Genomic DNA, 25,234 nt, shown 5'->3' on the forward strand with positions numbered 1-25,234 from the left:
AACCCAAAAACATTACTTATGCTACTTAACTTGGATGAAGTTTCTTCATATAAAAATCCTAGAATCTATATCTATCACAAGCTCAACCCACTCATAGCATTGAGAAAATGATAAATAGATGGTGAAATATTATTATAGACTTGAAAATAATTGTCAAAAAACATATTTTTTAATATGGGATATAAAAAATTCCTCTTTAACACTCTTGTTAACTCTATTATTTTAAATGGTTGTAATATTTGGGGATACAATCTCTCCAATAGTGGAGAAGGATAAAATATTTTCATGACTAATTTATAACGTATAATCTCAAAATTAATGTAAAGACACCTATCTTGTTTTCATCATAGAGACAAGCCTTTGCCATTGAGAACATGCTTATGAGAAGGTATGTAATGTAAAAGAGAGGTTAAACATGGAAGACACGAGACTTCATAAAATTGCTTAACTCTACTCAAAGCTACCTTTTTAAGTGATGACTCTTGGCTAAACCACTTAAAGAAAAATATGACATCATTTTGCTAAATAATATTAAAAATATTATTAAATTACAGTCTAATAAAAATTAGGAAAAAAAAGTTTAAATATTATACAAACTAATTTATCCAAATATCTAAAACCCAAATAAAAATATTTATAAATACTAGAATATTTCCAAATTTAAATTTTGAAATATTTATTACACCACTGCATATAACTGTGATGTACTAAAATTCAATAGATCATAATCATAATACAAAACTGTAAAATGAAATTATAAGCTCAACGACTCCTTTACATCGATAACAATTAGTCTAGTAGGGTACTGGTCGCATCGCGAAAAGGGTTTAGCGCTATTTAAACTAATCGAATTTGTAGTGTCTATGGGGTAGACAGAAGATCATAAGGTGGCCATGCATTTATATTATTTGGCCATGTACTCGGTATCGCCTCATGGTTAAACAAGCAATCCAGAGGCAACGTGGGCAACTCCAAGTGCCGTTGCTTACAGGACTTAGTCTCCTCACCGAACATGACCGGTTCCAGGAACTCAAACAAACTACCTTCATCGTTCGCTTTGCTTAGATCAGAAGAACAGACTGCCTCTTCATTCCGAGAATGCAATGTCGAAGAAGCCCCGGTTTCTCGTGTTGCATTTGATAATTGGCCGCTGCCATTAAGAGTGAATGAATTAGGCATTTTTTCTTCATATTTGTCACCAGCTGAAAAAGATGGATCTTCTTTAGGCTTTATGGGTTGTTGTTCCATCGATTTCCGAGAAGCACCCTTTCTGTATATCCGGCATAACACCATATCCATGTTCTTCTGCACATGTCAACTTACATTCCTTCAGTAACTTTGTGCCAGAAAAGTGAAGCGAGATACTCCCCAGCCTAATAGATAGAGCACCTCACTTCTCTCAAAGCAACCGGCAAAAATCGATCCTGAACTTGGCTTTATTAACAGATAGTAATAGAATAAAACACAAAAGGAGGTTCGCATGTTCATTTTATTTATATTTTAATCGATGCGGGTGATATAGGAAGCATAAGACTGAAAAAAAAGATGAAAACAGTACCTTGTTTTTGGAAAAGCTGAAATCTGGTAACCTATACTCGTTCATGATCCACCCCGTCTTCTGCGCGCTGGGGGCTTTCCCTTTATAAAACACCAGAATTTTCTTTATACCGATACAGTGAAGCAGCTCGTTGCGAACTGCTCTGTCTGAACCAGTGGACTTCCAGAAACCAGACACCGTCAATCTGTTAGGCCGAGCGCATGACTTACCGTGAATTCTTGGAACGAAAAACAACGACTGTCTGTCGCCAACATGAGGCAAACCTGCAAGATAAGAGTGCAGCAGTTAATATTCGGGATTTTTTAATTTATTTTTTCTAATTTGAAACAGGGGAAAACGATTGTGTGAAGTATACATGGTAGCTGCCAGGGGTCATATTGATACAAGTCCAAGGTCGGTATGATCAAATCGATTTCCAGTGGATGGTCGGGTTGGACTCTTTTCCTCAGATAAAAGCCAAGCAATTCCTCTTCTGTGGGATAGAATCTGAAACCTGGAACGTCCATTAACTCTCGCTGGACATCCCCATCGTCGTATATTTCTTCTAGCATGTCCATTTTTATTTTCCTGAAGAACCAACACCATGAATTCCATCGCCCAGCCACATGTAAATATATAACTCACCGGTTACTTCGACGTCAAGGTATCCCGAGGTTTCTTCGCTTCCAAGAAATGGGAACACGAGAAAATGGTTGACGAGGACAGCGAAGAACTTTATTTTATCAAACACTCAAAGGTACTTTTCAAAACGGTAGTCTAAAACGGCCGCGGTTTCGGGGGGAAAACCATAGAAGTTTTGAGAAAATTTAATGGGAATTTTCTGAACTCTAAATTAAAAAATTGAAAATTAAAGAAAATTTAACATGATTTTAAAAAATTTCAGTAATTTTTTTAAAATTTTAGTAATTTTTTTTGAAAATCTAGATTAAAGAAATTTGAGGATTATGTTGCCATATGTGTTTTTGTTTTTGATTTAAATCATAATTACCAAATTTAAGTTTGTATTTGGATTGGAATTCGATATGATACTATAAAAGTTTAAATGGAAAATTTTCAATTCAAACAAAATTTTATAATAAACATTTTAAAGACTTGTGCTTTTCATTAATTTTTTCCATGATTTATTTGAATTTTGAATAATTTTTATTAACTCTAAATAATATAACAATATTACTAATCACCATAGATCCATTTTAAGTAGGATCCAACAGAGTATATATGATCAAATTTCATTATTTAAATTGTATTTTTAAATGCAGAGTATATATAGGACCAAATATATAAATTAGTTAACATAGATCTTCAAATATTTTATTTAAATCTTTTGTTGAAATATTTTTTAAAGTATAAAATTTAAATATAGTACAGACACATATTTTTTATTACAACATATTCATATTTTTTATTACAATGACATTATTTTTCTTTTTAAAACATAACTTTTACTTTTATTTTTATTTTAAAAATAGTTAAAAAACAAACATATTTATCTTAAAAAATCTAAGAGTCATATTTTATATATATATATTTTTTAATAAAATTTACATAGAATTTTTATTTTTTAATTTTGAAGCTTATATTTGTAATAAATGAATATTTATAAAATCTAAGTTAGAAACTGGTTATCTATAATCCTTTCCTAAATAGAAAATTAATTATTCATAAATTAAATTATAATAATTATTCATAAAATTAAATTATTTTTTCACATTTTTTTTTATTGATTTATACTTTTCCAAAGTTGAAAAAAAAAACAAAAATTCTCTAATTTCATTTTTTTTTTTTTCCTTCTTTTACTCTCATTTCCATTCTTTGTTTGTATATGCCATAGTCTATGTACTTGTATTCAAAGGCAGCGTATAACATCTAATGGATAATCGTTTTAGATATGAGAGATATTCATATAATATGATTTTTTTAATTAATCACCTATGCACGAGAATTAACCTACTGAATTAACCCCTTAGGTCACGAATCGGATGGAATTGAGGCGAACTGTTCGGCACTCGAACTGGCGAATTTCCGTATTTTTCGATGCGCTTTTTGTGCGCAATGACAATGAATGTCTTTTTCGATGAATTTCTGTGTGCTGTGTTTCGTTTCGAATAAACAACAAAAACTTTCTTTTGAAATTTGTTGAATTTCTGAACAAGTTAATGCCGTGTTTTATTTCGAAGAAACAACGAAGAGTTTCTTTGGAAATTGCTTCACATCTTTCTATTTGATGGGGAAGCATGTTATAATAACAATTATTGGTCCTCATTCTTTCCGCGAATATATATATATATATGCACTCCGACAAATATGGCCATGTACGTTGCAAATTCTTCTCTTAACGAACCTTGAAATAAAGCTCGCATTTTGTGGGGTCGTGACATAAGTTTAACTAAATCGCGCCTGCTTGTGGAAATGGTCACTGATAGGATTATTCTTAGCTATATATTGTTGGGGAGTCTGGGTTTTGGGTAAAAAAATTCAAAAAATCTTACACATATAGTGTTTGAATCTTTTTTATGGTGAAAATGGATTCAGCACCATCAAAAACATTTAAAAACAATTAAAATACTTAAAATTTTGAAGTTTAACAATCTTTGCCAAATTTTTTCTAAATATAACCAGAATTTCCGTAACTTTCGAGACAAACTCCTCCACCTCTTTAGATTAGACTTAGATTAGGCTTATTGTTTGAGTTGTAAATTCGAGCATTTGCGTTCATTCTCAGTAAGCTAAGATCCCAGGGCGCAATTATTAACTGTGGAAATTGCAAGTCATGAGTAGGGTCGTGGTTTCACATTTCCAAAAAAGTGATGATGAAATATTTACTGTGATCTTTATAAATTCTTATGTGATATATATATGAGGGTTTTTATACTTTAGAATGAGGTGATGCAGTGGTGTATATATATATAGTAAATAGAGTAAGGTTTAATTAGAAAATAAATAAAATCACATAAATTTTATTATGGGAGAGATGTTTTAGTGTAAATAATTAAATGTTGGTTAAATAAATAATAAAAAGTTAAAAGAAATAAAAATAATAAAATTTATATTATTATAATTTAGATTTATGTGATTTATATTTTGATTGTTAAGAATTTTTTTTGAAAAGATCATATCAGAATTTAGTTGTCGATTTGAAAACAAGAAGACAAGATGGAGATGAGATCATAGCATGGGATGGAGATAATTAAATTTTGAACGAATGTAAAAGTTAGTTTTCACTACATATTATTATTTATTAATAAAAAAATTAATATATTCAAATGTTCTTTATTAATAAATAATAATGTCTAGTCAAAACTAATTGTTAGATTCTAACATTCAAAAATTAATTAAGGGGTCCACAAATTAATTCTGATGTATCTTCTCCAAAAAAATTCTTAGCAATCAAAATTGAATTTGTTTAATTGTAATTTTGTTTTTATTAGTAAAATTATGAATAATTTTTTAGATAAAATGATTACACTAAAATATATAACATATAAATAGTAGCTATGGGTTAAGATCCATTTTACCATTTAAATTAAAATAATGACAAATTAAAATAATGATTTCTTAACCATCTTTAAAATATAATTAATAAGAACATAAGATCTTAACACTTACATTATAACACAATTCTTAACCATAGATATTCATGGAAATTCACCATCCAGTTGGAACCAGGGTAATTCACCATCCAGTTAGAACACCTTCGAGGGTAATTCACCATCCAGTTAGAACACCTGAGTAATTAACAGTACACTAAGGAGTGGTAAATATATATAAGTTGAAGCCTGTTACTACAAAATAAGTCGAGACCCAAATAACAAAAAACTTATAGCTAGTAACATGTTCTTCTCTAAATCATAGGAATCAATATACAGTACGCTAAAGGAGTGGGTAAATATATATAAGTTGAAGCATGTTACTAAAAAATAAGTAGAGACCCAAATAACAAAAACCTTATAGCTAGTAACAAGTTCTTCTCTAAATCATAGGAATCAATATATAATACAAACTGTAACTATGTATGACATACAACCCACTGCACAAACTATACAATCACTACAATTCAATTTTCTGGAGTTGATGCATCCTTTTCTGAGAAGACAAATTAAGAGAATATTCAACAAAGATATCCATGTTTTACCATCTACATTAGACTCATGCATTAGTAATACCTAATACTTGCAATAAGCAAATAATACATGCAAAATTAGAAGCACAAGTCTAATACATGCAAAATTAGAAGCACAAGTCTTATTAGTCCCTCCCCTCGAGGCATGGACTATAGTAATCGAAAATGAGCACATTAGCATTACTTGTCCTGCTTTTACTCCTCGCTTATCGACTATAGACCAAGTTTTGTAAACACATATTGATAAATCATGTTATTTGGCCTCTTCCCGAGGACCTAAGCAGGGAAAATTTTAAGAACCCCCCCTAAATTTATAAATATAATAAATGGGCGAATCTCCATGGTATATAGGAAAAATGGAAGGCAATTTTATCAATAATATAATATGTATATATAATTTTTTGGCGAATCTCTCACCAGGCATGGCGAATATTTTACTCAATTATAAAATCTTGTAAGATCTTGGCGAGTCTTTCACTAAATAATAAAACTTTGTAAAGTCCTAGTGAATCTTAGCATAGGCTACATGCTGGTTTAATTCCCCCATTTAAATAGGCTACATTCCAGGTGAATACCATGGGTCAATACCATGTGCCATTTTGGTGAATACCATGGGTCAATACCATGTGCCATTTTTATTTTTATTAGAATATTTTACTCAATTATAAAATCTTGTAAGATCTTGGCGAGTCTTTCACTAAATAATAAAACTTTGTAAAGTCCTAGTGAATCTTAGCATAGGCTACATGCTGGTTTAATTCCCCCATTTAAATAGGCTACATTCGAGGTGAATACCATGGGTCAATACCATGTGCCATTTTTATTTTTATTAATTCTAATATTAGGGTTAATAATGGTTTTTTGCATGGTATTAATAACAATCTAGTCCATGGTATTTGTCCCATAGTATTTTGGCCATAGGTTTCACCTAAATATAACCCATTTTTTGAGTGTTCGTAAATATAAGGTGACTTATGAAGTAAATATAAAAAAAATGTTTTATTTGTTTACCATACCTCTCGTTTATTTATATTTTTATTAATTTACCATACCTCTTTTACAAATATGGTATTTGGCCTATAGGATTCACTTAAATAAAACCTCTTTCTTGAGCCTTCATAAATAGAACGAGGGTTATGGACTAAATATAAAAAGAGGTTTTATTTATTTACGATATGTCTAGTTTATTTATATTTTTATTTATTTACCATACCTTTTGAGTAAGTATAAAAAGACGTTTTATTTATTTATCATACCTCCACTTTACTTATATTTTTATTTGTTTACACCCTTACATGTATATAAGGTGACTTATGAAGTAAATATAAAAAATGTTTTATTTATTTACCATACCTCTCATTTATTTATATTTTTATTAATTTACCATACCTCTTTTATAAATATGGTATTTCGCCCATAGGATTCACTTAAATAAAACCTATTCTTGAAAATGGGCGAATGGATTCACTTAAATAAAACCTATTCTTGAAAATGGGCGAATGGAAGGTTGTAAGTCCTAATTTGAAGGGCTAAATTTACCTTTTTTACCCTCTCCCTTAAAATAAGGTGGGCTATTTGAGGTGATTTGTAAAAATGTACTATGATACAAAATATTCGCCCAATAAAAATTTAAAACCCCTTAATTTCGCCAAAGGGCGAACATTCGCCCCTAAAATTATCCTTGGACCTAAGCTAATCCGAAGCTAAATCATATGTTATAATTTTGTGTTCACTTCATATTTTCAAACTGGTAAAAATACTAATCTAATGCTGGCATTAGTCGATATCACTAAATGTTAGCTCCGCTATTTTGGATTTCCATGGACTGCATGGTATATCACCGCCTATACGCCTGCCACTCCTGCCTGCCACAACTTCCTAGTGCCATCTCTTATGTTCCAGGTGCCATCTCTTATGTTTGCATGTAACCAGGTGTAACAACTGGTGAAAGCAACCCTGCTCAACTGCCTTTCACCTTCTGCCTTCAACTTGGAACCACTTCTACGGACAAGAATCTACATCTGATCAAGGCTGCAGGAATGCGCTTCGCTTCTTACACCTGAAATTGCCGATATGCAGTATACGAGCACGAAGATCATTCCTCCGAAAGCGGAGGCTTCTCTCAACAACCCCATTTCGCCGCAGGTCCCTTTGCTTCATTTGTTTTCAACAACAGTTGTGAGTGTTATGTAGAGGAAACGCAGCGTAGCAAGAAATTCAGCCATGGTGGCTCTGTAGAACGACCGCTGCTTGAATTATAGTGAATCCAAAAGAGGGGCGGTAGCATGATCTTCATAACCCCTGCTATCTTGTTCTCCGCCTTCTACTCCCATCGCTGCCATCCTGCTACTCCGTAGCTTAACAACAGAAGCTATACTGCTAATAATGGTTACTCCACTATATGGATTTGTGCACTATTATCATGAAGCTCAGGTCTGTTTCTACCCTTTCCTCTTCTGTTTTCAATGTTGACGTTCGACATCATTCTGTATAATATTAGGTTCAATTTGTGTCAAAAAAAAAATATTTCAGACACCAAGGATGAAGAACAACATTTAATAACAAATTACTCATAATCGACAGAAATCAGAAAATCACAATTCTTAGATTAAGTTAGGTAAGCACACCGTCTTGCTAGGTCTTGCTGTACAAGGTGATGCTGCCCAGGGGGTGCTCTCTTAGCTATCGTGCAGGCAACGAATATGATGAATTCTTTGGCACTGGACCGTTGATAATAACCAAATTTGCTTAAACCCGAGGTGTTGGTTAGCATCAGGTGCAGAGGTCACGGGTTTGAGTTTCGACACGAAGGGCTCATGACCGAAGACTAGCCATCCCAGGCCTGCAAAGTTAATGAATTAACTTGTAAAAAAAACTCATATGTTGAACCGGGGAATGGGTTTATTATAAGTTACCTGCAACACCGAGTGTAGACACGAAAGCAGTGGTGATGGTCCTCCTGGGGATGCGAGGCGGCCATGAAAACTTCACCCTGCGCAACTGATTCTTGAAGCTGGCTGCTTCCCTCATATTTAAACGATCGCGATCACGAACTCATTTGCAGACTCTTCCCTCAAATCTCACATAATTTTTTGGCAGCTATGGCTAAGGTTTCTACGCCCGCCTAGGAATACAGATAAGGAAGTGCAACCGAAGGTAATGCAATTGTGGAATTCCGTTAAAATAGAAAGCGCCAGTTCAAGGTCAGTCGTGAGCTGTAGGCCGTTTTCAGATAGTAGCGAACCAGAAGAAATTCCCGTAGTTGAATAGGGGGACGTTGTAAACTTTCCAGTAGATAGTATGGAATACTCTTATCAAAACGAGCACATGAAAACTTCACCCTCCGCAACTGATTCTTGAAGCTGGCTACTTCCCTCATATTTAAACGATCGCGATCACGAACTCATTTGCAGACTCTTCCCTCAAATCTCACATAATTTGTTGGCAGCTATGGCTGGGGTTTCTACGCCCGCCCAGGAATACAGATAAGGAAGTGCGGCCGAAGGTAATGCAATTCTGGAATTCCGTTAAAATAGAAAGCACCAGTTCAAGGTGAGTCGTGAGCTGTAGGTCGTTTTCAGATAGTAGCGAACCAGAAGAAATTCCCGTAGTTGAATAGGGGGGACGTTGTAAACTTTCAAGCAGATAGTATGGAATACTCTTATCAAAACGAGCACTATACTCTTTCTTAGTATAGGACAGAAACACACTGCCACATGGTTGAACACGTGTAGGTTGGCGAGACACTTAACGTTTTAAATATTGGAACAAGTGGAGCTCCCATTGCAACTATGTGTATGTTACTGATATATCTTGTAACCTAATGTACTCTTCCTTCCTATAACCAGGGCCTAGTTTATTCGCTTTTGTGCTTGTACTAATATATATACATTCATCAAAACATTAACAAGTATTATTTAGTAATAAGATTGGACTGGGGGACCAAACCCTCATTTTATGGCAACCGTTCGCGGTTTCAGGTTATCGTGTAATCGTGATGGTAAGGTTCTTTTAGCTTTTCTTGATTTTCTTGAAATTGTGCACATGTCTTTTTTATTTTACGCTTGGATTTGAATATTATATCTCTTTGTTTGTTGCCTAGCCACTTGGAAATGACAATTGATATCGAATTTCTCAATATCAGTGGTAGGTGCCCCTTCTTTAAATTCAAAAGTGATGGATAATTCGACCGTGACTAGCATTCAACGTTGTTCGGTTATAGATGGCGCACTAGCATAGCATTCAATGATTAGGTATATTTTTCAAAGCGCGTCCGAAGCCTCCAATCTTATCGAGGCACAACGTTGTCAACATTGTAGCAGAGATGACACAGCTTTCTGTTGTGCCAACTGCCAAAGACAAGACCCCCTTGGCATTCACTCTCTGATTGTGATGGATTGAGAAATGATTTATACCTGTGGGAGATGGAGAAATGTCTTAGGGTTAGAGTTAGAGTTAAATGAGGGAGATATTTATTAAGTTAAGGTAAAATGAGCTCGTTTTATGAATTCCAGGGCTGCAAAAGTGTAAGAAAATATTTTACCGTCACTGAAGAAACAATTGTATGACAAGTCCTTCCAGCGAACAGTTAGTTTGGACATGTATCGCTTATACTGTCAGCAAAGTGTTTAACAGAAGGCATATTGAAGCTCATCTGCTCAAGTATTTAATAAGGCTACTGGAATATGTTTAATGCATTTCGGTGCCTTCTAAGCCATGCATTGGCTATCCTTTTGCTTTAATCTTTATTCCGCTGATGTATTAAAGGCTAGGCCAGTGTATTAAAGCCTATGTGGCGTCTTTAACTTTAAAGTTTGCCTGACACTGTTTAATATTCCAATCTTTTGTTGTTTTTGCATAGCTATAACTTAGTCTTTGAAGTGAAATAAGGCTGTCGAACGGAGTTGGTTGATACGGTAGCTTATTATCTGTCTGTACTTTTTCTCGATCACCGAGCTTGTTGTAGAAGTGAAATGGTAGCCATCTGTTTATTTAGAATGCGAATGAAATTCATAAAAGTTTTAACATTTTAAGATCTGCTTTGAGGTGTTAGACTGCAAAGGAAGAGGATAACTGGCTAACCAATCGTTGGAGTTTCGATTGAGCATGATGTGAACATAAGTGTGCATTGGACTTCCTTTTTAATCCTTTAATAATGAACGTAAATTCTGGTTGGTTTCATCTTTCGTTTACTTATATATTATGCATTAATTTAACTTGGTTTATATCGGCACTGTACATCTGTTTTAATAAATTTGAATATCCTCTATCGGTACTGTTGGAACAGCTTTGCAACTGGTAGATCTCGATATCGATCTAGGAAACAAACTGCATTATATATCAACCGGGACTAGAATTGGCTCAGATGCTTCCATTGGATCGTCAAAAACTTGAAAAAGCTATATAGTCTAAATATATTGACTGGTTCAAGTTCAAATGCTCCTGCTCGTGCATCTGGATCAGCAACGGGCATAGGGTAAACCACTTCGTCTACTCCTTGGCGAGGTAATGCTATCCTTGGTTCTGCCTTTATCGTTGATAGGGCAACGTGGCATATCAACATGGCATATACATAGAGTTCATGTGTATACATAGTGTTCACTTTAAGTACATTGGTAGGGACTTGTTGTTTCGCAGCTCACCTTGTTTACAAATATCCTGGGACAACTGAACCACCGATATTAGTGTAGCCACATCATGATTTACAGAAGGAAATAGGATGTTGAACCAAAAAAGAGTCGGAATAACCATTTTACATATGCAAGCAAATATAACAAATGCTTTACCAAGGATAAACGAGGAGAGAGAGTCCATGAAACATGAATACACATGAAGGTGTAGAACAACCCAGAAAAAATAAATAAAAAAATAAAATATATCACAATGGGTCGTCGAGAGGACTTGTAAGGGCCTGATTCCTATTATTAGAACCTCAATCTATTATACACTAACAGATCTATTTTCCTACTGATTTGAAGTAATAAAAAGGAGCTTACTGACCTTCTTTCATAGCTTTAAACATTTAACATCTTATCATTTTATCATAAACAACATAAATTAAGGTGAGCATTCCATTGATATCAACTTAACAATAGTAGTCCATGGAAAAATACCTGTTCTGGCGGTTGATGATGATACCTTTGTCTTATAGCTCCAGCTGAACACTCCTTCTGGCCGACCCAACTGAATTTACCTCCCAGCCAACTAGGAAATAAATTCCTAGCCCAGGAAACCTCCACAGGTTCCCTATCCCTCTGTGCCCAAGTCCAACCAGATGTAGTGTGTCCTCAAGAAGAATGTGCAAAACTAGATAATGATACTTTCCTCCTCTCAAACCCAAGAAACCTCCACAGGTTTCCAAGGTCTCCCAAAAATCATAACAAGGCCAAACAATCAAAACCAACCCCCACAATCCTGAGCTAGACTCCAACTCCCCCCCCCCTTTTCTTCCTTCCCCCTTCCCTTTTTATACCCTCTTTCCTCAACCACCTCTCATTAATGTCATTAACTCTCACCCATCCTTGGTTGACTTCTCTTCTAAGCTAGGAGTACATTTGGAATTGTGACATGAATATAAAATTGAGAATTTAATGGGAAAGGATCATGTCTTCTCCCAAGTAAATCTGAAAAGTACATTTGGGAATGTGAAGTGTAATTACATGGAGAGGACCATGTCTTCTCCTTAGTAAATGTGAGGGTACATTGGGGAATGTGAAATGAATAAATATATATTGTTGATAAGATGGAGAGGACTATGTCTTCTCCCAAGTAAATGTGAGGGTACATTGGGGAATTTGAAGTGTAATTACATGGAGAGGACCATGTCTTCTCCCAAGTAAATGTGAGGGTACATTGGGGAATGTGAAATGAATAAATATATATTGATGATAAGATGGAGAGGACTATGTCTTCTCCCAAGTAAATGTGAGGGTACATTGGGGTATGTGAAATGAATAAATATATTTTGAATTAATGGAAGGAGACCATATCCTACATAATATTCAAATTGAGAAGATAAGTGGGGAATTTGAATAATGGAAATCATAAATTTATTTTATGACCAATATTTCTCAATATTTTCAGATAATGTAAATATTAACACAATTTGTAGGATAAGATTTAAGTGGGGCATTACACACACCCCTCCTTCAGAAAACTTCGTCCCGAAGTTAGAATGAAAAGATACAAGGAGTTTGAAAGCATAGCAAACCAGAGAGAGTTATAGCATTAAAATTTGATAAGTCAGACAATGACATTACTTCCCATCAAGAGTCTCCAACTGATCTATATCTTCCTATCCACCCTGGCCTACTTCCATTCCCACCCTATCCGTCCTCTGCTGCATTATCAGTGGCAACGGCCATACGAACCACTAATAAAACCGACATGGTGGAAGCGTCGAATACATCGACCTAACTTCCCCAGCAGGAAACTGGCAATCGTCATCGCACGTCTAGGGGGAGCATTCAGCTGTCCTCCCCACGATTCCAGGTTTCGGAGGATACACGGTGGGAAACACCTCCACCCCTCCTTCAGAGCACGGACCACACTACAGAGTTGGTTGGACTTGTCATCGAATAATCCAGTCAGGTCATCTTGCCACCTGTCATTTGCATTTTGCTCATGTCATAAGAGTGCATATCAAGTAGATACCAATTGTAATAGAACAATGTACATCGTACCTTTCCTCATTGGTTGTCTTAACCTTGCCCAATGGAATAGTAGATCTTGGTTATCATATGGTTCTTTCCAACCTGTAGTTTAGTTCTCATCCATGCATATATACAACCACAAAATAGATATAGATACATGATCTTAAACATCATGTTTATTAAGCCCAGTGTCCACGTGTCAATTTTTGTTGTTCATACTGGAATTAAATCTTACATCAGATAAATCATAATTTCACTAAGTCATTGATTAGATAAATCATATATATATAAGCCTATATGATGCAATAATAACTCTGACAAGTCATGCACTAAATAAATTGTAACCAAGTAAGTCATACATTTGGTCATACATCCAACATTTCCATCATCAATACCAAATCCATCAATTGATTTTCATGTGTCCAACCAGATGTATATAATGTTCATAAATAACAACATGGAACTGCAAAAGAGAACCTTAACATAGGTGGCAATCTATGTTAAAATGGGCATCATAAACGCTCATGTGACATCCTTGTGGAACCCTTCAATAACAATTAGAGTTGAAACAGATTCAACTGTCCATCATGGAAAATAGCATTTGAACCCGCTCTTCCAATTTGATGGTTTTTTTTTTTTTTTGCATTAGCATTTGTCAAATACAAAAATCCACAAACTTGGTCTTCGTAGATCCACATATAGAAAAATGCTCCTCTACCCAACTAGTGATGTTTAGGAACATTGAAATTCATTATGGGAACAATAGAGATATAAAATGTAGGACAGCAGTAGGAAAACAGAACAGAAACTTCCATTCCAAATATATTGGTTAATTCCCAATATAAGAAAATAAAAGCCAAATCCTATATCATTAATTACAACATCTATGAAAATTTGTCCAAGATCAAATTCTAATGGCACCATAAGAATTCCAAATTTTACAAGCATTACAATCTAATGCAACATTCAAAAGTTCAGAGATAACATCTGAGCTATACGAAACAGAGAACATCACAAAGGCCACCATCAATATCATTAGTGCTTAGAGAACTATAAGGATGAACTTATGCCAGATAGAAATATACATTAATCACCAAACCCTGTGTTTATCAAGAAATAATATTTCCATAACTTAAATATGGCACTCTTTTGTTTTGAAGGGCAAACCTTATATCCTCGATGACAAGTAAAATACCTTTAAGAGTGAATATTAGAAGTCTAATTGCAAATTTAGTCTCTACTATTAGACAATTACAAAATCATTAACATAGGCAACAGAGAAATAGCTCCCCACAGGTTCATCCTCTAATAAATTTAGATCTTATCATATATCCATGAAAATGGAGCTAATTTATCATATATCCATAAGTTTGTAGTTACTGCCAACTGCATTGTATTAAGGTTTCCGTCAATAACAATGAGAGGTGAGCTGGGACACTGAGAGTGGGGCAGTGGAGACTTGGGCTCGAGATCCCTCCTACATCATGTGGTTGTTTCCCAAAGGGTTCAGTTCACCCCACAAGGAGGCAATTGTTTGTTCAGTGGTTGAGCCTCAAGGTCATTCTCTTAGGAGGGGTGGTATATGCGAACATTATACACTGAAAATGTTGTCCCAACTCTTGATAGGTTGTGTATGCTCACAAGCTTAAAAGAGGACAACAAAGGTGACATAGTATTGTTTCAGCTCCTGGAAATTAATTTTCCCAAAGAAACTTTTAAACTTCACATGAAGAAGTTTGGATCATGCAAGATAATATAGAAGGTGGAGGTAGAGCAACCTACTCTAACTCACCTAAAGAATTGGATATCTCACGTATGAAGAACATTGCTTAGCTCTGCAAACATATGGAAGATGTGACCAAAAAAACAAGGATGATAACCATGCAAAAAGAGGAAGACTAGACAAATGATCTTACCGAGCAATGGAAAGGAAATCTCATATAAACCAGAAATTAGAGCAATTTTGAAATCCTAATTTTTGAACAATGAGATCCAAATATTTCTTATTTGGAGAAAATCTGATGCAGGAACATAAAGTCTACCTTCTAGAAGTAACGATAGGCATGAACTGCGATGGAGGTAATGCATGCTTAGCTGTAAGTAATGCTCGTCAATAGTCAATAGCTAGTTATGCATGAGAGGTGAGTTATTAAGAGAGAGTTGACGCTTTTGCATGGGCAGGGAATCTCGCCAAATTGGGCAGTGAATTATTGTCCATAACAGTAACAAAGGAGATAGCGATCGACCGAGGAAGGAAATGAGGTATGGTTTCTCCAAAGAAAGAGCCAAGTGTTAGACTCAAAAGACTGATAATTTGGTTATCCTGGCAACTACTAATTTTTCCCCAAATAATATATTTCTATTTGGGCTGCTATTTTCCAACATATTGTCTTTCTAAGAATTTTCTGTAATATGAATATATATTTCCGGAACTGGTTTGCATTCGGGAGGGTTGAGAAACCCCAACAAGGCAAGGTTCCAACCATTTGCAGGCCAAATGAACAACTGATTGTATGGGCATACTCCAGGGGCACTACAATTTATAAATAAAGAATAAATCCAATAATGCTAAAAAAAAAACAGAGGTCGTCATTTTATGCTCACCTGAATGAATGATAAATTAGAGAACTCAAATCAACAAGAAATCCGTTGTTATGGATTCCAGTCCATGTAACTTTTTAGGACCAAAATAGATGAATTAGGTCATAAACTGCATTCTAATCAATTTTAACTCAAATAACTTCACATCATAAAACAAAAATTTGCATTTAATTCAACCTAAACCCAACATAGGGTTCAAAATTGTAGTAAAAGCTATTCAACCCTACCTCAAACCCTAACTGGACCCTTCTTTGTTGTTCTTCTTATCATCAGTAACAACATCAGTGACTAATGAAATGGGTCTGTGCTCAATGACTTCATCTATAAGCCCAAACTCCTTGGCCTCATCAGGTGACATGAACGTGTCCATTGCTCAAGGTACCATTTGCTAGTGTGGAAATGGTTGAAAGAGGAAAAACTGCTTTAACAGATCGGAGAGGACACAGAGTGTTCGACTTTGACATTGACAGATGTATGCTGGCGCTCAAATACTTAGAGCTGCACTGCACGATAGTATCTGAGGTATCATTTCCTAAAGGTGTCTGCTCCAACTTACAGCATCTCAAGATAAGATCTTGTAATGATCTGTTGGAGGTCGGAGCATTGCCATCAACATTAGTAACACTAGAGTTTTCATCTTGTTGTGCATTGAAGAAAATCGGAGGGCTTTGGGGTCTTGCAAACCTTCGACAGCTGGACATCAGCGAGTCTAAAGAATTAGAGGAGCTGCCAAGTCTTGAAACATTGGAGTCCTTGGAGGAGTTGCGGGCATCTGAATGTGCCAAACTGAAGAGCATAAGAGGGTTGGCGCAGCTAACAAAGCTTCGAATACTAGATGTGAAGGAATGCAATGAAATAGAAGAGATACCAGGTGTTGAAAAGTTGAGATCGTTGCAGAAATTTAATTCATTTGGCTGTTCTAAGCTACAGCAGGATGTTGAACTAATGCAGCTGTCCCAACAGGTCCTGTCTCATGATGGAGACAATATCAGCATTTCAGATGTCAATCCCTGCAATGACAACATTTTCATTGGTACAGAAAACAATACTAATAACAGCTGCACTCGGATGGAAATCAAGACTGATAAAAAACACCCTATTATCCAAAACATAGCCAGAACTCATTTGTGGCTACACACCAAAATGAAAAGGATTCAAAGGTGTAAGGGAATTTGTGGATGTCCCTGTAACCAGAGAGAAATTTCCAACAATCAATGAAATGTAATGGAGGATCTGAACCTCCTTCTCTTTAAAATAGAGGGTGTTACCATTGGACTACAATCTTGTAAATGTTTACGTTCCTATAAAAAAACAAGTTACCAGGCCCTAATGATTAAGAACTGTTATCAAGCTACAGTTGGGGTTTGTCATCATGAAGAGGATCTCTTTATGATTCAGTGAATGACAAGCCTTCAGAAAAACACCAAACCAAAACCAACAATTTCTTTAAGTATGCGTCACTGGCATCTTCCATCTGTTTATTTATAGCTGCGTTAGAAGAACAGAACATGTAGAAAATCTCAAAGCTTGTACAGTTAATATACTCAGGAACGGTGTTTGACAAATGCGCCCAAACCTGCTCCATTGTTTGTTTCTTTTGTGTGCCACAATCAAAGATGTGCCATGCTGTAAAATCAACTACAGAAATTCAAATTGGTAGAGCCAATACTTTAAAGTGTAGATATCTTAATGAATAATCATAAATCTGGTATTAGACAGGGATGGCTTCCGAGAGCAGGGGATGTGTTTTCCGTGTTCCCAAAAAAAAGTACTTCAAGGAAATGGTTTCCATGTCTGATTTGGGAATGCAAAGGGATACAATGGGGAACATATCCTAAAAAGACTGATGCTTCCATGCTCCCTTTTTACCAAAGTTTACTGTTTACAGGAAAAAATAAAAAAATAAAGTGAATGTAAACTTAATGTACAGTTAGATGGACTTGATGAAGCACAATTTCGATTGTTTGGTGTGCCACTGAGCATTCCCATAGTTGGTCTTTATTCTCTTCTGCAGTCGCTGACTGTTGAGAATCGCAAACTAGTGGTGCATTGCCCTGATCAATGGTTCTTTTGGCATGTTCTTGCATGAGTAATCTTAAGACTTGGATCTTGAGTTTTGTAAATACAATGAGAACTATAATGGTGATAGATATTTTGTGAATTGTGATTACTATGTTATGTTACATCATAACACGGTTACAATTATTTACTTTTTATATATTTTAATTTCAAATTCTTAACATTTTAATCAGAGAGACCTACATTGGGTAGAATTTGGGGGTTCCTTTCACATTTCTCTCAGATGTATTTCCCTGCTCTTGGTGGAACAATGCATAAATCTCTATAAGTAAGCTGCATTAACATGAGTGGTATGCTCATATTTATTAAGCCAACCTGATCTATTAAACACTAGAGTTTCTAGGTACAAACCTCTCACTGCTAAAAAGATTTGGAGTTAAGATAGATTAATTTTATCTTCTTCTTTTTTAAGAGTAACTCTTTCTTTTTACGTAACAAATAATAAACCTCAATTTTTTCCATTTTATTTATCTTTCCCACCCTGGCTGTAAGAACACCTTCCTTCTCTAATAAATACTTATTCTTTTAATAAATAACTTAATCTTTTTAGAGCAAATTAAAATGAGCAAATAACTTATAGTTAACATAGAGCGCAAATTAAAATCTCACCAAGAAAATAAAATATTTAATTTGTATACTTTCAGTAAATAAGTATGAGAAGGAATTAAGTAACTTAATTTTTATTGCATTTATAGGTAACATAGAGCACATTAAAATATCACCCAGAAATAAAATATGAGCTGCTACACAATTTTAGCTGCACACAACCTCAAAGAGTATTATTTATAGGACAACTACTATAACTAATCGAGTATTAGACATCAATCTTTCAACTCATTATATTATACAGAAGTGCACCCATTAACTGAAACATTCAGTGTATGCTAAGCTAATATCCAAGGTATCTCCCACTACATATAATTTGACCAAGTGGATCTCCCTTATAATAACAAGATAAATCCAGAATTATGCATCATTGAAGTGAATGCAACTTGGACGTGGGCTATTGTCAAGTAAATGATATCTGAACTGTTAAATTTTCTATGCTTTTCATGCACACTAAACAAATCAGATCATTTCAACAACCAAAACCTAACTATAATTATTTTTCAGTTTGATTTACCCCGGGCACTATTCAAAAAATAAAGGTTTGCCAAAAATATAATAGGAAAAATATTTTTAGATTCACTACACAATATTCTCAATAATATCAATTACATTAGCAGGTTTGAAACACTGGAACATATGATTGACTAGGTTAATTGGTTGGTAGAATAAGTAAATCATTACAAAGCTGCCATCCAGACTTTGCTTTCTGATTTATGTTGTGGATGCAAATGCTATACTAGTGCCCACTAATATTTGTAATTTGGTTGCATTCCTAAAACATTATTTGATTTAAGTTGTGGATGCAAATATCATACAGTGTCCACTAATATTTGTAATTTGGTTTAAATGGACCACAGCTGCAAAAATTGGCATTCGTAAAACATTATGTCAAATACAGACATCAAACACATAGGATGCAGATTATACATTTTCATATATAGCTTGAGAATAATAAACCCGTCTCCTATCCATTAACAATTTAACACCCAGTACAGACTCAAGATTTTATTAAAATCAGTTCACTGGGGAAAAACCCTTTAACTTTAGAAAGATTAAAATGAAAAGCTAACAAAATAAATCTAAGTAGCTGTATTTGGCACTTGAAAATTGAAACGAAACAAAACATCTTACCAGGGATAGATTCTTCCAAGATGACCTCATAACCAAAAGGAGGTAATGGTTACATTTTAAAAGAGGAATAAAAGAGTTCATGAATTTTGAAACCCCGTGAATCTGGCACAGCTACAGTGTCCTCCGAATCAAGGATTTTCATCGGTATTTTTCTTTGTATGGACAGGGCAATATGCTTGGTTACATAATACAAACTAAGTTGTAGGAAGCACTTAGTTTTGTCACGTTTCAACCCTATGAAACACGGAGGAGATTCAGAGCACATAAACAATAAATTTCATAAAAGCGTTTGGAGGAAACCCTCAAAAATCAAAATATGGGATGGCAAAATCTTGGTTAAGATAAATATGAAGCCTAGAACCCTTTTCCCCTGGAAAATGCAACAATGGGTATTTTCTGATACATATGTGCACTTACTCTCAAACAAATGGGAAAGTTTATATCCACTGTAAATGACAAATGAAAAGAACTGAATATGCATTGGCTATATTTAAAGTTACCTCCCGAATCAATCGTAATATGGATTCAAAATTTCAAATTTTGCCCATTTTTAGGACAAATCAAATAAAGGGTGAATGGCATAACATATTGCAAATTTTTACAAAGCTAAGAACAGAATACCTAAGCCTGGTTGACCCATGAATCTTATCAAACTACCCAAGATACAAACGGTACTCGATAACAAGATATGATAATAACATGAAAGGTAAAGGAAAAATATGAGGATTATTGTGAAAAAGGAAAATTGATTTCACTGCTATGAAACAAAACACTCTGAAGTTTTTCCAAAGCTGTAATTTCGGAATGATGTCTATCAAATTTAAGGCAGGAGATATCCATCATTGTTTTTATAGTAATTTTGGTAACAGTCCTAAACCTTTCTGTTGAATATTTCCGATGTCCAGCGGCTGGAGTGAAACTTGAATTCTTTTGTATTATATCCTGAATAAAGTTATCAACCTTACAGATTTACATGGCATGATAACAGGACAGAAGGAACCATCTTTGGCAGCTGAAAGATGGGGAGAACAGTTGCAAGGAAAAAAATAAAAGTAATCTGTGGGAAGGAGTCAAACAAAGTAATGCTTTCTGCAATGTCAAAGCTCACAATCAGTATAGTTTAGCCTGTGCTAAATGTAAATACTAAAAAAAAAAAACACCTGGAGTATAATTTCCTTGAAGCATTTCAAGATTTAACATGTGAAGCAATATGACCACATTTTGCCTGCTTGTCACATAGCCTAGAAAATAAATCATCCTCAGCCTCCAATATAACCAAAAGAAATACATAAGAGCAACCCTTTTTCCGATTCTGAGATCAGGCTCATGTCTCAAAAGCGATGCCACCCAAAACCTATACGACCAAAATCCTTAGATTGACATTTGGGCCAATCGAATAACAGAACCACATTAAAATGTCACCTTCAACTGTCCTCATGCAGAAGACAACTCAAATGGCTGTAGCACCACATCCTTGATTGTTTTTTAAAATTTTGAATCTAGAACATTGGTGGTGTAATTACTGTAAATCGATTTTAAATATTAAATTTTTCTGAATCTAAAATATTTTGAGATTACTACAAATAAATTTCAAATACCAAAATTCAAGAAACTAAAATTAGTAATAAAATTTACTTTCATATTTTATTTTTTTTTAAGCTGCAATATAGTAATAAAATTTACTTTCATATTTTTATTTTTTTTTAAGCTACAAATATAAGTACATATAAATACAAGTGACGCTTCTAGAAATTTAAACATGAGTAAGACTACAGGAATTACACTTCTATAAGTATATATAAGTACGAGTAACACTTCTGGAAATTTAAACACGAGTAAGACTACTGGAATTACACTTTTCATGCACCTATCGTTAAAGAAAATGGCGTGAATTTTCCAAGAATCTTCACAAAAGTGTGCATATAAGGGTCGATTGAATACTCAATTTCTGTGTTTGGACTTGGTGATAAAATATTGACAATACTACCTATCGTTAAAGAAAACGGCGTGAATTTTCCAAGCATCTTCATAAAAGTATGCATATAGGGGTCGATTGAATACTCAATTTCTGTGTATGGACTTGGTGATAAAATATTGTCAATACTAGTCTCTTTAAACCAGTCCTGGGAATTAAAAACCCTTTGGAATAAGAAATTGTTATTTGGCATAGTGTTGCAGCAAGTGTCATTTATTCAAGGCAAATCCTGTCTTCTGTATTGGCTCAACCGACATCTGTCGCATATAAGCGCCCGCGGTTCCAGATGGAGAAATAAAATTATGAAGTCCACATTATTGGTTGTTTTCTCATTTCCATGAAATGTTCATTCAATACAAGACTGAGAAAACATTAATTTACAATAAAATGCACATTGCACAATGATTTCCATGGCATCGAAACCTGTCCATGCTCCCAAAGAAAGGCAGATAGATAGACTGCACCAGAACAGTAAGCTGTCTCATGCGCTAATGCAACAATAATCTCAACTCTAAAGAGTTGTCAAGCTTCTAATCTTGTAACTCCCCCCAGCCCTCCTTCTAGCGGTCTTTGGGGTTTAGTGGGCTTTGGGTCCAGGTTTTGAACTAAAGCTCTGATACCATGTGTAAGGGCTTGATTCCTATTATTAGAACCTCAATCTATTATACACTAACAGATCTATTTTCCTACTGATTTGAAGTAATAAAAAGGATCTTACTGACCTTCTTTCATAGCTTTAAACATTTAATATCTTATCATTTTATCATAAACAACATAAATTAAGGTGAGCATTCCATTGATATCAACTTAACAATAGTAGTCCATGGAAAAATACCTGTTCCGGCGGTTGATGATGATACCTTTGTCTTATAGCTCTAGCTAAACGCTCCTTCTGGCCGACCCAACCGAATTTACCTCCCAGCCAACTAGGAAATAAATTCCTAGCCCAGGAAACCTCCACAGGTTCCCTAGCCCTCCGTGCCCAAGTCCAACCAGATGTAGTGTGTCCTCAAGAAGAATGTGCAAAACTAGATAATGATACTTTCCTCCTCTCAAACCCATGAAACCTCCACAGGTTTCCAAGGTCTCCCAAAAATCATAACAAGGCCAAACAATCACGACCAACCCCCACAATCTTGAGCAAGACTCCAACTCCCCCCCCCTTTTCTTCCTTCCCCCTTCCCTTTTTATACCCTCTTTCCTCAACCACCTCTCATTAATGTCATTAACTCTCACCCATCCTTGGTTGACTTCTCTTCTAAGCTAGGAGTACATTTGGAATTGTGACATGAATATAAAATTGAGAATTTAATGGGAAAGGATCATGTCTTCTCCCAAGTAAATCTGAAAAGTACATTTGGGAATGTGAAGTGTAATTACATGGAGAGGACCATGTCTTCTCCTTAGTAAATGTGAGGGTACATTGGGGAATGTGAAATGAATAAATATATATTGTTGATAAGATGGAGAGGACTATGTCTTCTCCCAAGTAAATGTGAGGGTACATTGGGGAATGTGAAGTGTAATTACATGGAGAGGACCATGTCTTCTCCCAAGTAAATGTGAGGGTACATTGGGGAATGTGAAATGAATAAATATATATTGATGATAAGATGGAGAGGACTATGTCTTCTCCCAAGTAAATGTGAGGGTACATTGGGGTATGTGAAATGAATAAATATATTTTGAATTAATGGAAGGAGACCATATCCTACATAATATTCAAATTGAGAAGATAAGTGGGGAATTTGAATAATGGAAATCATAAATTTATTTTATGACCAACATTTCTCAATATTTTCAGATAATGTAAATATTAACACAATTTGTAGGATAATATTTAAGTGGGGCATTACAGGACTACATTAAAAATGAGAATAATACTATTTTCTTGTAGAAATAGCCAAAACCACAACCAGTTTTGAAAATCGAGGTTCCATGCCCTGTATGTATATCAAGGCTGTAAGCCATAGAAAATAAGATACACAATTCTTATATCTTCACACAAAACACTACAAACAAGAAAAAAGTCATGTGGTAACTTTAAACCTACACACAGGAAGAAAACCATGTGGTAAATTTAAACTAGAAATCCTCTCCTAGTGCATCATTCAGTGCAGACTTGAAACCATGACACATAGTGTCACCACGCACACAATCGAGAATAATCTTTGTAGGGAGGTGCCTGAGGTACCCACATGGAATAGAGGAGAAACATTGTTACAATGTTGAAATCAAGTTGGAGCTAATTCAAGAGGAGTGACGAGGGAACGCTAATAATACTTGCATAGTGTAAATAGTAAAGGTAAGAGATTCATATTGAGACTGGGTTTTTGAAAGGAGGACATAAACCCGTAAGACAAAAAAAAGTGATAGAATATGCCTGCAAATTTGGGGGAATTGGGTTCTCCTACACCTATAAGCCAAAAATGAAAAAGCAGGAAACCCAAATAGAGAAATTAGAAAAGAATGCAATCTGACTAGGGAATATCATGTTAGTATTCATAACCATTATCAAATGATGGACTTTCACCTGAGATTCACGATGCCGGAGAGATCACCGCCTAGTGTGCTGAATCTAGCTTTCGATTTAGTAGTGGAAGAGACCAAGAGTTGTTTGTCGAACCTATGAAAACAATAAAAAATAAAAATTGAAAGGTTGGATCCCTTTAAAAAAAAGAACAATAGTGCCAAACATTAGACAAAAATTATATGAGCAATGAATTATTGTAATGGGTGAGATATCTCTTAATGTATCACCAAACCCCTATTTACATATTACCTGAGAGACTATGGTGTCGAGAGGAAACCAAAGAAGGGTTTAGTGATTGGACATCGACCTTCTTCCTAATTTCTGCACAATCAAAGGAATCATGTAAGGAGATGAAACCTTGATTAAAAACACGAAAATTCGACCAAATAGGGGACAAGATAAGACTGTCATGAAGATAAAATATAAATTCACTTTCTCATAGAGAAGACAGTTACCTGAAATTAACAAGAAGATTCCATCAGAAGATGTAACCCTTGCACCATCGAATAGCGAACTAGACTATCAGCGACTGGTGAGAACAAAGTGCCACAGATTGTGAAAATAAATGAACCAGAATATGAATCAAAAATAAAGTGTCTTAAGGAAAGTGATGGACACTTTTTGGAGATACCTCATAAGGTTTGTGCTATGACTGTACCTTGAACAAATATGTACAGTAAGGTAGAGAACAATTACGAGCGAGAGGGAGGAGAAATTTTCATTGCCTCCATCACCTTAGTATGTCACGCGGGAGAACATGTATCCATGGGTGGTTACAAAACTGAGTTACAAGGATACCAGACAGGGAAGGAAAGATGGGAAGGTGACGCAATGTTCGTAGGTTCATTGTATTGATGGGTTAGGGTTAGGCCAACATATCTCAACCTTGATTATCCAGGACGCATTGCCACCATTGGAAATGAAAAGCGATCACATGAGCTCACTTGAAGACTGCAGGCATGGAAGTCATGGAGTG

At 35.0% G+C, this 25,234-nt stretch overlaps 1 protein-coding gene across 1 annotated transcript; it reads right to left on the reverse strand.

Annotated features, from left to right (window-relative positions):
• Nucleotides 1-728: 728 nt before the first annotated feature.
• Nucleotides 729-2,120, reverse strand: LOC149217840 (NAC domain-containing protein 22-like). The gene is made up of 3 exons (XM_089391436.1): nt 1,914-2,120; nt 1,559-1,821; nt 729-1,305 (listed from the first exon to the last, which is right to left on the reverse strand). Exons 1-3 carry the CDS (start codon nt 2,113-2,115, stop codon nt 862-864), a joined length of 909 nt encoding a protein of 302 aa, XP_089247562.1. The 5' UTR covers nt 2,116-2,120; the 3' UTR covers nt 729-861.
• Nucleotides 2,121-25,234: the final 23,114 nt, after the last annotated feature.

Source organism: Pinus tabuliformis, chromosome 1_1, assembly GCF_031772625.1.
Source record: "Pinus tabuliformis cultivar Carrire ecotype Pingquan chromosome 1_1, CPIR1, whole genome shotgun sequence".
NCBI lineage: Eukaryota > Viridiplantae > Streptophyta > Pinopsida > Pinales > Pinaceae > Pinus > Pinus tabuliformis.